The sequence below is a fragment of a genome, unplaced genomic scaffold (genome assembly GCF_019419815.1).
Source record: "Pyrus x bretschneideri cultivar Hongxiangsu unplaced genomic scaffold, Pyrus_bretschneideri_v1 Contig4, whole genome shotgun sequence".
NCBI lineage: Eukaryota > Viridiplantae > Streptophyta > Magnoliopsida > Rosales > Rosaceae > Pyrus > Pyrus x bretschneideri.
In genome coordinates this window covers 5641595-5655797 of record NW_025999723.1, presented here as the reverse complement: position 1 = coordinate 5655797, position 14203 = coordinate 5641595, and the positions used below count along the sequence as shown (strand labels likewise).

Here is a 14203-nt window from a genome sequence, read left to right as displayed (position 1 = left end):
TCACATAAAAAATTTGAAAAACATGTTTTGAAAAGCCTAAAAAGAGTGTTTTGAGTCGTTTTTGTGTCGTAGGTACCTTCCAACACAATGATAAGGATTTGGTTTGTAAGTGCATGACTGTTAAAAAGAGTTATAAACATAGAGAAAAGTTTGATTTACTCTTGGTATATGCTTGGTTATGGTTATAATGTATGACTTCACATGCAATCATAAAAGAAAAATTCGTTTTTGTAACATGCTTGAAGGAAGGAACTCAAACAAACGCTACAACCCTGAGAGACTTGAGCCTATAACGTTCTTTGGAGAGTATAATCTGTGATTTCTTGTTTTCTAAAGTCGTTGCATGATCTCATTATTCTTTGCTTGGTTACTACTTAGAAGGCGTTTCATCATATAGTTCCAAATGCTAGAACTCATGCCCATTTCATTCAAAGCATATTATTGATTTGCATAACACATATTCAAGATGAAGTTGTGTAGTGACCACCATCAAAGCCAAAAAGCCATGTGCCCTTAACTCATTTTGTGTTTAAGTTTAACCCCATTGAGCCGTGTTAGCCCATGTTCTTTGTTAACCCACTTTATCCTCACCTAACCTAGAATATGACCGTCCTTACCCTTGTTCTTGAAGCATAGTAAGCAATGAATTCCTTTTGATTAAGGTATTGCAAGAAAATGAGTGTGGGGGAAGGAATGCTTGTTCTTACGTTTATATGTATGTTTTGAGATTCAAAAAAAAAAAAAAAAAAAAAAGAAGTGAAAATAAGTAAGAATGAACTCACGAGCGTTGATGGTTGAAGAAAGGGTCCAAAAAGTGAATATGGCCCTAAAGTTTTGTGTGACTTTCCCTTGGGTGTTCAAAGTTGACTTCTGCGTTCTTAAGGGAATTCTAAGTGCCTGATTCAATACTTTGCTCACTATTGCTTTAAGAATGTTTGTTTACCCTTCACCTTTCATTGTTAGCCAATACCCTAGCCCCGTTACAACCCTTTGACTTCTATCTTGAGTGTTATGTATTTCAATTGTGGAGTTTGAATTTGGTATGAGCATATGGTGTCACTGGTTCTCGCGTCTAAGTAGTAGCATTCCATTCATGAGATCATATCTAAACATGCTTATTAACTCCAGAAATTGCGTTCTTTGTGATACATATATGTGAGTGTCGTTTTCATGTTTACATCAATCTTCTCACATATGACTAGATTAGGGTGTGTAGTTAGAAATTCTGAGTGAAAATCGAGTGCATATCTTGTAAGGAATTGAGCAAATTCTCTAAGGCATGTTACTACATTCAAAACATGGTTTTAAATGCTTAATTGTGAACTAGTATATGGTGACTATGATTAAGAATGTACTTAAGTGTGAAGATGACTAAAATCTGTGGGAATGATGATTTTTAACTTGTCATGTGCATTGGAAATCCCTAAGACGGTTGTTGGAAGGTTTAGGTGTGTTTTACTTGTTTTGTTTCGTTTCGTTTTGTTTTGTTTTTCTTTCTGTTTTGCTCGAGGACTAGCAAAAGATAAGTGTGGGGGAGTTTGATAGGAGCATATTCATGCGACTTAAATGGCTTGTTCTCGTGCATTTACGTTATGTTTCTCTAGTTATTTTAGTCCTTTATGCTTCTTTTGTGTGTTTTCAGGTTCTAAGGGCTTAAGGAAGAAAAAAAATGCATTTTGGAGCATTTTGGAGCAAAATTGGGCTTGGAATGGATGGCATATGATTGGAGCCAAAATGTTGGACGAATTTGAAGGCCTTGTATTCACTTTGGACATAAAACAAAGGGCCTAGCCCATTCTCTCTTAAACCAAGCCCTTTGCCATGCATTTCCTTCCAATTCCAAAGCCCACAATCAATTCAAATGCCATGCAAATCCATATTCAACACCCTAAACTACAAGCATGCATCATCTCACCAAGCAATCAAACAAGCCACATGCATGTCCCTTTAATCATTCAACCACATTCCCACTTTCCTAGCTAACCCTACATGCATTCTTTATTCACTCTTCATCATTGCACCACAAATCATTCACCCACATGCACTCATATTCCCATTTCCTTTCCAACATCTCACATGCATTTCCACCTTCCTACTTCATCATTTCACCACATTCTCCCTCTTTAATTCCACATGCATTCACTTCATCATTACACCACCACTCATTCTTTAATTCCACATGTAATTCTTCATCATTCCTTCACACAAATGCTTAAACAAACATCCATATGTTCCCTCCACTCCTCCTATAAATACCCTTGCATTCCCATTCATTAAAATCATCTCATTCACAACACAACAACACACCACAAACACATTCCTTTCTCCCTTAGAATCCAAAAACCATCTTCCATTTCCACCAATCCTCATCCATTTCCATAATTCCCCAACACTTCCATCCCCCCAACCAACCTATCCTTAAACCTTGTGCTACAACAACGAGGAAGAGAAGAGTGCCTAAACGTTCATACAATTCAAGTTTTGAGTTGTTGGAATGTTTAGGTGTTTCTTTGATTTCAAAGTTTCATTTTAATTCTCTTTGTTTTGTACGTATGAGAAATGGAAGAAAAGAGTGCTTAAACGTTCATACAATTCAAAGTTTTGAGTTGTTGGAATGTTTAGGTGTTTCTTTGATTTCAAAGTTATGAGGAACTAAACCCCCTTTAGCTAGGGGGTGATTCGAAACTATGTTTATGTTTGTAATATGATTTGATTACTTTTAATTACGTTTCATAAGTTGTGAATTCAATTTGTTTAACTGTTTGATTGATAACCTATTTATGTATGTTTATTAAGAATGAACGCTTAATTTTCATGCATGAATTTGACGCTAAAATATAAGTGAGTTTCACGTAATAGTTATGAACTTATATTCACAAGTAGTGGAGGTTGCTTATAAACAATCGTGTTAAACATATTCTTGGCATAAGTTTCATGCAATCATAGTAACGAATGCCTCGTCAACACTTATAGTTTTCATGATGCTTAATGATTCTTGCTTGTATCTCTATTATGCAATTCATGTAGGGAACTTGTGAGGAATGCTTTGGATTGTCGTATGCAATCATCCAATTCATTAACTTAAGGAAAACTTGACGGTTAATTTAAGCGGACCTAATTAACCCGGGGCGTTGAGAATTCATGGTTTATTGAAATGCAATTAGAAATCTTTTTATTATGCAAGTGTAACATGTGTGGAGATAAACCCCTTGGCTAGCATCCATTCATTCCATTTCATTAATTTCATATTTACATTATGTTTTAATTGCAATTTGTTCATTTAGTTTAATTCCGTCCAAAACTCAATCCCCCTTTACTTTATTGTTCAATTTAGTTAGAAATCATTTTAGTTTGTGTTTTTAAAGCATTTTGAGTCTTTTGTTTTGTCTTAGTGTTTTAACGTTTAGTTTCACATTCTTTGAGTCTAGTTTAGTGTTTTATTTTGTTTTTACGTTCTTAAGTCAATTTAGAAGGTTTTAGCAAGCCCTCCTAATCCCCGGTCCAGAACGATCCCTACTTACATCCATACTACAATTGTCAAAAAGAGGGTTTAATTTGTGCGCGTATAGTTCTCGCATCAGGACTAGAGTCTAGGATTAAAAAACTTATATGAATTTGGAAGAAATAAAATTAGGCAACTAAAGGCAGTGGAACGGCAAATGGTGGTGGAGAATAGGGTAATTTGAGTTTAAAGTTGGAAGGTTGCAACGATTGGGGTGGGAGTTCTTAAATATAAATTGGGGGATACTGAAAAAGACCAGGGTTCTTGGGCTCTCTAGAGAAAACAGAGATACTTTAGTTTTTAAATTTTTTATAATGACCTAGCTCAAAAATGTTGTTGTTTTGACTAGGTCTTTTAAAACAAAAATTAAAACCTCTTCTTCTTTGTTGTAAGCTCTGCTGCTTGCACATCCATATAGACAACAAACCTCTTCACTGCACCTTCCCAAATTGTTGGAGGGTCCCGAAGTTTGATCACAAGTGTTTCTTCATGCTTCCGAAGGGTCCCGGGACCCCACGGGTCCTTATATGGATCCGCCAGTGTTTACAGCTAAAAGGGTGGGATATGCAAATTTGCCTTCACGAGATTCGAACTGAAGATTTCTCACTTAGAAGAATATTACTAGACTGTAGTACTATATAACAAGAAATATATTTGTTTTAAGGTGTATGAATTTTTTTTACAGATAATACTAGTGAGTGCCCAATTTGTTGACCATCCTACATGAACCACTAGATTTAAAACACCTGTCAAGTAAATTTGGTACTCACTAGTACCCAAGTGTTTTTTTCAACTAGACTAATATAAATGCACAGACGATACAATTTATCACTCGAATAAATGATGTGTACCTTCATTCCTTTTTCTTTTTTTTCTTTTTTTTTTCTTTGTACTTTGATTTTTAATACGTTTACATTGCTTTAGTGGAATGCATGTACCAAAATAGCAAACCCCATTTGTGTACAATTCGAATTTGAGCGTACAACTGAGATAAATACTCGTCTTTATGCTTAACACAAAAGATTATCGTTGTTAATTATGTATATTATTGACAAATTATCAACAATATACCATTAGTTTTATCAACACACTTCGTCAGCTAACAAAGAGTGAAAGTCATTTACAAAGTATAACTTGTGTTTAAATCGAAGGGATTGGATTGTTATATATGATAAAAAGAGATCATATTTGACTAATATGATGTGTTTAAGAATTTAATCACAGTCAAAGCATCACACACAACGCAAGTGGCCCTTTAGATCAACTCCACCCCATTGGGGTAGGTTGGCACAAAGCCTAAAAAACAGCCTAGCCTGCCTAAAAAATGCTCCAGCCTATCCAAATAGGCTGGCACTCTAGGCTGGGCCAAAACGTGTTGGGCTATGTGATGTCACGCTGGCATCATCATGATGTCACATGCACTCCTACTCTTTTTTTTTTTTTTTTTTTTTTTTTTTTTTTTTTTGCATTAGGCGTGTAGGAAACACGCACGAGTGGCCGTGCGTTCCTGACAGGAAAAAGGGGGCGGGGCCTGCCTGTGCAGGTGCAACTGAGGGGAGCATCGGGATGTAATGTGACTTGTTCTGGACCGTTGGATTTCCACCGGCTAATTTTTTGGACCGTTGGATTTCCAACAGTAAAAAAATTGAAAATCAAATCCAATGGCTAGTGACGTAGCGCATTTTGGACCGTCTGATCCCTTAGATCAACGGTCCACGATTTTCGCCCAAAAAAAGGTCAGAATTATGACCGTTGATCACGTGTCTACATCTGGGCTGTTGAATTTGAATCTTTTTCAAATCCAACGGTTCAGATTAATTAACTTAATAAAAATTAATAAAAAATTATTTTAAAATATAGGGAAAAATTATAAAAAAAAAAGTTTATTATTTTTTTCTATAAATACCTAACCATCATCTTCCGCCTGACACCACATTTTAATATTTTCAACACTTTCAACCAAAGTTTTCATATACTATTATGTGAAAAAGAAAGGCTACGAGGAAGCTCATTGAAGATGTTATGTTGTGTCAATGCTGGATTCAAATTACTCATGACCCGATTATGGGTAATGAGATGGAGTTGCAAGAAATGTGGAGCAGAATTACTACAGTGTTTTGCGGTAGGCTTGGAAAAGACACAAGAAGTAGTCAAGGTCTTCAAGGTCGTTGGAAAAAACTCAACAACTCGCTTACTTGTTGGAAAAACGCTTTATCTCATGCTTCCACTAGTCTGAGTAGTGGGAGAAGTTTAGCGGACAGGTGACAATATTTTTATTTATTTATATGTATTCTACATGCATCAATATTTTAATTTATTTATTGTGTTATACCCGCAATTTATAATATTGTCATATCCCATGTTTTATAGACACTACAAGCACACGCATTCTACAATGCGAAGAACAACAAATCATTCACCATATGGGAATGTTGGACTGTTGTCAAAGATTGTTCTAGATACAAACTTGTGCCAACGAGTCCAAAAGTTGTCATGCACGGCATCCCTCTACACAGTTTGCCAGAAGCATACACGGCCGAAAAGGAAGACGGTATATTTAAAGAGCGGGAAGGGATGCTTGAAGAAATGCTGGAGACCCAGCCTACTCGTTGGTCCCTAAGGCCTTAAGGTAAAAAGGCGACAAAGAAAAAATGGAGTTCTTCCAAGAATGACTACACAAAATATATAGATGAACTTGCTCGCCAAGGTGAACTGAACATGGCACTGGAAACGGTTAGAGATGAGGGAAAAGGTACGACTATTAAAGCAATCTTAGCAGCTACTGAGAGACGTGATGCGGCTAATGAAAGACAAAGAGAAATACTTAATCGAGAAAGTTGGATGCTTAAAGAAGAAATGATGGCTTAAGCAGATCGTGACACTATGAACAAGTCTCTAGTAGGAATGTCTCCGAATTATAAAGTAGTAATTATTAAGTGTTTCAAAGTAGTAATTATTTCAGATGCCTAAGATACCAGAAAAGAAGAAAAGAAAAAGAAAAATAAGTTTATTTTGATTGAGATCAGTTAATCCGTAAGTAATAGTATCTTTCGGAATAATTTTTCGAGTTTAGAGGATGAATAAATGGGCGACATGTTGCTGCACAAAAGGTTGAGTTAGCCATGCGGCAAATTGATAGCTAGCCAACTAAGGGTGTTAGTTTTGTTTGTGGTTGACATGCGGTCACACCTGTAGAAGTTTGATTGGACCACAAAGAAAAAGAGAATAAAAAGAAGACGAAAGCACCCATTGTTTCCCTAGTGGGGAGACTCGAAGAAAAAGAGGGGAAAAAAATAAGAAAAGAAACAGAGGGAACTCTGCAGCCTTCTAACTTTTTCACTATATTTTCATAACTTGAGTTAAGTTAGATTACAGTCAATTTCACCTCAGTGATCGGGAAGTCGAATCTAAGTATATGAGGGTGCAGATCAATTTAGAGAAGGGATTCGTGAGATGTACGTTAAATCGAATGGTGATTTTCGAACCAAGTATATTTGACTCACGTATTCAATAAGTCGACTTTCGATTCATTCTCGGCCTACCATGTCACATCCCAGTCTCGACTCCGTCGTAGCATGATATTGTCCGCTTTAGGCCCTGGCCATGCCTTCACGGTTTTGTTTCTGGGAACTCACATGAGAACTTCCCAGTAGGTCACCCATCCTGGGATTGCTCTCGCCCGAACTCGCTTAACTTCAGAGTTTCGATGGAACCCGAAACCAGTAAGTTCCCAAAAGGCCTTGTGTTATAGGGAGAAGAGCATGTACATATAAGGCACATCACCCCCTTTTCATTGGTCGATGTGGGATGTTACAATCCACCCTCATCAGGGGCCCGACGTCCTCGTCGGCACACTCGCACCACACGGCAGAATGGTTGATGCCGACGAGGACGTCGGGCCCCTGATGAGGGTGGATTGTAACATCCTACATCAACCAATGAAGAGGGGGTGATGTGCCTTATATGTACATGCTATTCTCCCTATAACACGAGGCCTTTTGGGAACTCACTGGTTTCGGGTTCCATCGAAACTCTGAAGTTAAGCGAGTTTGGGCGAGAGCATTCCCAGGATAGGTGACCTACTAGGAAATTCTTGTGTGAGTTCCCAGAAACAAAACCGTGAGGTTGTGGTCAGGGCCCAAAGTAGATAATATCATGCTATGGCGGAGTCAAGACTTGGATGTGAGCTACGCCCTTACAGTTTTGTTTTCTGGGAACTCACATGAGAATTTTCCAGTAGGTCACCCATCACGGGATTGCTTTCGTCTGAACTCGCTTAACTTCGGAGTTTCGATGGAACCTGAAACCAGTGAGTTCCCAAAAGGCATAGTGTTATAGGGAGGGGAACATGTAGATATAAGGCACATCACCCTCTCTCCGTTGGTCAATGTGGGATGTTATATACCAACCTATTCATCCTTCTGCATCATTTTCAAAGAACTATTTGTCAAACTCGTTTCAGTTTCTTTTTATTTATTTTAGTTTTATTCGCGCACTAGGTGCAGAATCAATTCTTTCAGTGGTCCCGGGTCCGGGGCGTGACAACATGATTGATTGAAAATCTAATCGAAATCTTGGCTAAATTATTATAAACAGATAGTGACACATGTCACGTCAAAATTGGTTAAAAATCTTTTCGTAAATCTATCCACAAAATAGTATGTTCGAATAATGACATATGGCGTGACAAGATTGGTTGAAAATATGATCGAAATCTTGGCTAAATTATTGTAAATAGATAATGACACGTGGGTGTTGGGATTGGTTGAAAATATTATTGGAAATCTATCCATAAAATAGTACGTTCGGATAATGACACGTGGCATGACAAGATTAGTTAAAAATCCATTCCGAAATTAAAACCATTTTTTTATATTTTATATATAAAAAATTAATAATATTTAAATGGACTGGGTGTCATCACATTTTTTTAGGGTGGAGATGCATTTGTGCTAGCTCATGTTTTTAGGGATGGAGATGCATTTGGCCAATTACTATTCATTGGGGCCAATCACTATTCATTTGAGTGGATTAAATGGGCTGGGTTATGGGTGGGCAAACAGTTCCTGGATCTGCGAGGCTGGCCAGTTCCTTGCAGTTCGGGGCGGGTCCAAAAATTAAAAATACAAAACGGGCCCGGCCGAGCCGGTTTCTTATAAATAACGAGGTGGGCCGGTTCCAAAAATTAGAAACAACGGGACCCTAGTCCGGACCTTTCATTGCATTAGTGATCTGCCCTTTATTATTACCCATTTACACATTCTCTCTTGTTCTCACTCTCAGGCCCAATTCACACTCAAGCCCTCACATTTTCTATCCCGAGTCGCCGTTCAACTATCCCATCACCCTTTCTCTCTTATTCTTACTCTCAGACCTCAATCTCAATCTCGATCTCCTCCCTCTCAATCTCTCTCTCTCCCACATTCTCTCTCTCTTTTTCCGGGTGTTTTTGTCTCCGATAATGCACATTCGTCAGTTTTCGCTCATTCATGAACCGTAGATCGCCCGACGGGAGCTCGTTCAAGAGGTTTCGGACGCAATGGAACGAGCAGAAGATCTGCGAAGGCGAATTCTGTGAGCGGGTCTAGTTCGAGTCGGGCTTGGCCGAGACGAGGTCCTGGAGCGATTTAAGGATGGATTTGAGGAAGGCAACAAGGAGAACCGAGTCTGTATAGGGATAACGTGGTTGACGGTTGGGATGAGACGAGGTCCTTTATGCTTCCAGTCTTGTGTTTGAGCTGAATCTGCACTGGATTGCTAATTGGATGTGATCTATGCAAAACGTGTGCAAATGTTGAATTGAATTTGTGCAACTGAATCTGTGCAAAATTGTGCAAATGTTGAATCTGTGCAAAACTGCGTTATGGTTTTTTTTTAAATTATATATAACCAAAAAAAAAAAAAAACCAAGAACCCATGGACCCGACCCAAACAGGCCCGTTTCAACCGGGCCGGATTAAGTCCGGTTCTTATATTACAAACTGCTATCCCCAGCCCAGCCCATTTCCTATTCACACAGGTCCGGTCCGGTCCGGTCCCTCCAAAAATGGACCCAACCCAGCCCGTGCCCACCCTTAGGTTGGGTACTAGCGTATTTTTAGGAGTGGACTTCGTCAACTAACAAAAGAGTGAAATTCATTTACAAAGTATAACTTATGTTTAAATCGAATGGATTGTTATGTATGGTAAAAAGATGCCATATTTGACTAATATGACATGTTTAGGAATTTAATCACAATCAAAGCATCACACACAACGCAAGTGGTCCTTTACTACAGTGGTGATAAGGTGTTGAGTCATTACATAACAGCGTAAATTCGAACCCCGTCGATAGCTAATCTAACATCTAATCTAACAAAATTTATAGTTCAACAAGAAACAAAGCATCACACACAACATACGCTAACATATTCCAAAAATTTATATAGAAAAGGAATTAGATAAATAGTTGAGACAATGTACCGTAAAAATAAAAGATATGTTAAAACTTGAATCGAACAGAAAAGTAAAGTATATGTAGCTTTTCTTTTCTACCTCATTTTTACTAGTCTTGACTCTTAATATTTCTTATTGCTTAAGTAAATTTTGTTTTGGTCTATTAAGCGAATTAAGTATTAGCAGCCTATCTTAAGAAAAGCCAGAAGAGGTTAAGGAAGAGATTACCATAAATTTAGGCCATGTGAAAGTGCTGGAAAGACGGGTCATATGCACAAGGACAAAGCATTAAAAATCCGCCGCACGATCCAAAATCCAGACGCAAGTGATGCCAAACTTTAGGATGTATATTTAAAAGAGCGTTTTATCTTTGCAGCTCAAATATTTGCGTCTGAATCTTTCTCCATCAATATTTCTTACTCATATGATAAAAAAAAATAAAAAATAAAAAAAAATAAAAATTAATGAAAATAGTTTGAAAACTTTGGGTTTTAACGATAAGAACAAAATAAAGGGTAAAGTGAATAGTATTATGATTGATTTTTTAGTGTAAAAATGTGATTTTTCGTTAAAATGAACAGTACCGTGAGTTTTTCGTTAAAGTTCTCCAAAAAAAATATTCAAGAAATACAAATTTGAATCAATAAAATACTATCACATCATTTCTTGAAATCAATAGAGAAGACTAAACAAGGTTAAAAGTTTAAGGAGAGGATCATTGTCGGATCCTCTTTGTGCTCGAAGATTCTTCAATCATAGCCGTTCATCATATATTATGTGATCAATTTTCATCAAATATTATTTATATTCAATTTTAAATAAAAAAACTTACAATAATTTACAATAAACGAATGTAATTTAAGAATTTTTACGAATAATATCCAGCGAGAATCGTCACTCAAAAGTTTAAATTAGGTGAGGTTAGTCGCATTGCGATTGTGGGGGCCATTTCAGTGAAAAACTGAGCAGAATTTTGGTGGCTTGCCGAACTTTGAAATTTATTGTGCCCTAGCCTCTAGGCCTGCAGTTAATGTGGTAAACCATCTAATTATTTGCCATTTGGTCTCAGCCTGCCTACTTCACATTCTTCCAAGAAAAATGGGATTAGCGTGCCCAATTTATATGTTTTAGTCAAAGTCAGTCTTCAATCCACCCTGTTTGTCTGCTGACTTCGTCCATGCCACGAGAACTTATGTCTAACCTATGGGGGCCAACTAATTCAATTTTTCTTGGAGAACTTATAGAATTAACGTGACACATATTTGATTGTTGCATAAAATTTGGCAGTTATGTGAGCCAATTAATGCTTGTAAATACTTAAGCCTATTCAAATATGTACCTGCACTTAGGGTTCTTTTGTTGGGTTGAATATAATTGAACTTGTTAAGTTTTGTAAGGCATGACTTGTAATACATCTGTCTAACTCACAATTTGACATAACAAACAATGGATTTGACTCAAGTCTATTTTAATTAGCCATGAACTATCACAACCATCCCACCAAACAGGCCCGAGTGTCTATAGATACCTTAACCGCAACTTATTAGCATGTCAAAATCATGATTATGCATGAGAGTGAGTAGTTTGATGGGTAACTTAGGACATGGATCACGAGCTAAAAAGTAAATGTGAAAGCTTAAACCTTACAATTTGGATCATGTGGGTTGTGAATGTGAGAAGCATGGTTCATGCATGTCCGTATCTTGTAGTTTAAAACAACTTTTACATCACATGCCACTTACTTACAAACGAAGGTAAGGCAAATCTACACTCTTGACGCTTCGCATCCGCGAATGCCATTTTCACAACAATTGGTTTGTGACTACAAAACCGAGGCAAATATGACCCCCATAGCAAGTTAAATCGCCACAACTTTTTTGCCTTTCCTTTCAAGGCGGACTTTTATCCTTCGAAGGTTTTTTTCATTCGTTTGAGGAAATACGCACAAATAGAACCGATGGGATCTGACAACTCCCACCGGTACTGAAACAAACAAAACAACCCGAAAAAGCAAATCAAAATTCCAACAAGAGCGACCAAAAACGAAGACTAACTCACAACCAGTCTACAGACAAAGAATCATTTGTTACCTTTAACTTGAATATACCGATTCATATTCTTAACAGATGTAATTTGAGAAAAATAGCCAACAATACTTCATTCAAAAGTAATTAGTAAAGGAGTATTACACAATGTTCTACCATCCGAACAAACAAAACTGACTCGGCTTAAAACAAATGCATCTAACTTCGCTCATAAAAACGTGAAAGTAGACCCCTTCAAGTGTCCGATCTCTATCATCTAGAAGTCCAGAGCAACTGCAAGGAAGAAATGGGCATGAGATTAGAACCAGGGTAAGAAGAATATATTACAGAAGCAATAAGAACAACGGAATAAATAAAACTAAAAAATAAAAAAACTGAGCACATAGTTGCACAAATAGTCATATGAAGATCGATGTGACATGCATCATGAATACAAGACATTAAAACATTGAGCATTATGAACTTCAAAATGGAGCTCGAAACAAAAAAAGCGAAGTATGCATTACTGCCAACTAAACTTCTTAGACCTCCTCTAAAATTACAAACATTGAGCATTATGATAGAATACCCTGCATAATTCTGATTACAAAGCAAAACTTTCACCGTGGACAAATAAGTTTTTAATCCCAATACAAGCTCATATACCAGAATTTTTATCCCATCGAGACAAGAAATAGATGATAATTAAAAAAATGCCGTAAAAGGGCCCAACGGAAGAAACCCAAAAGATAACTGTATAGTTGTGCGATGTATCAAATATCAGTCAACATTTGGAATGCAAACAATAAAAAAGTTCACAATGAACGGAAATAACATACGAAGGGAGTACTTGCTTGGCCATGTAAAAATGAAGGTACCATAGCCGGAAGTTCACAAATAACAATTAAAACAGCCATTAAACAAAAGTGTAAATCTTTATTGGAGTATTCGAAACGATCCTTAAGATAACAATGCACTCCCTACAGTACACCGCACAAGCTCATTGCCACAAAAACACACGCCTGAATGTCTAACAAAGGTAAAAGGCTCATGCTGAAGTTGCATATCGAACCACATTGTACGAGCAAAATCCACAACAATAAAGTGAAACTTTTATAAATAAACATCCATGCCCTGCGCAACAAAATACGTACTCCATATAAATAACAGTGAACCAAGACAATTAAGCAAAGTGAGTTAAAAAAATGTACCTTAAAAGGCTTAGATATTGCTGGGGTACATGAACACCCTCACCCGAGCACCCTGCAAAGAAACACAAACGAGCTCAATCAAAAACCGATTACAACAAAAAGAAAAAACAGCATACATAGCACAAAATAATTCTAATAAAACACAATACCATGGACTTGGGGGGCAAGTTGGAAGTGAACTTAGCACGAACGACGCCACTGTTACCATGAGGCCTCGATACCTTGCCCCAAATGCAGCGGTAGTGGCTGCCATTGGTCTTCACCTTGGCCTTGTAGATATAGGCCAACCGCTTCCCGGCATACCACGCCACCTCCTCTTTGGTGTTCACTCCCTCAATCTGAATCAGAGAGGTGTTCGGGTACTGGTTCGACTTAGATCTAACCCAATAACAATCAGAAACTCAAAACCCTAGCCTCCATTTAGATCAAAACACCAAAAAAAATTTTTAAAAAAAATCTCCATTTCATTGATTTATCAGTAGAAGATTAATTGCAGAAAGAAAACACAACAAAATCAATAAAATTAATTACCTCTTGTATCCGAGAACGGTGCCCCTGACGTAGAGTCTGATGTATGAGAAATTACAGTGAGCAAAAGATTAGAAATCGGAAAACATGTAATCGCATTAACATGCTCAAAAATTAGGGTTTTGGGTTTGGGAAGAAATGGATCAACTTACCGAATTCGCTCTCCTTGGCGTCCCTTTACCATTTTTGCGATTGGGGTTTATGTGTGTACAGCGAGAATCACAGACGCCTACGAAGGAGAAGCACTAAAACCCTAATTTGGTTGGAGGAAATGATTATGGTATTTATATAAAATGGGTTTGAAGTTGTATGTGGGCCTATTGAAAATTATCAGAAAGCCCAAAGGTTGAGATTTGCCTTAATTTATGTTCATTTTGTTGGGAAGAGATATTTCTTTCACTTTTGCTCTTTAGCTTTTACTAATACTACAGCCTAGTATGATTCATCTTTATATGTATATGAAAGGTTATAGGTTTGACTCTTGCATGTGGCTGATTCAAAAT

General features: G+C 37.3%; 1 protein-coding gene across 1 annotated transcript; it reads right to left on the bottom strand.

Annotated features, from left to right (window-relative positions):
• Window positions 1–12003: 12003 nt before the first annotated feature.
• Window positions 12004–14000, bottom strand: LOC103942624 (60S ribosomal protein L35a-1). Its single transcript, XM_009352813.3, has 5 exons — window positions 13853–14000; window positions 13704–13739; window positions 13322–13550; window positions 13173–13224; window positions 12004–12255 (listed from the first exon to the last, which is right to left on the bottom strand). Exons 1-4 carry the CDS (start codon window positions 13882–13884, stop codon window positions 13183–13185), a joined length of 339 nt encoding a protein of 112 aa, XP_009351088.1. The 5' UTR covers window positions 13885–14000; the 3' UTR covers window positions 12004–12255; window positions 13173–13182.
• Window positions 14001–14203: the final 203 nt, after the last annotated feature.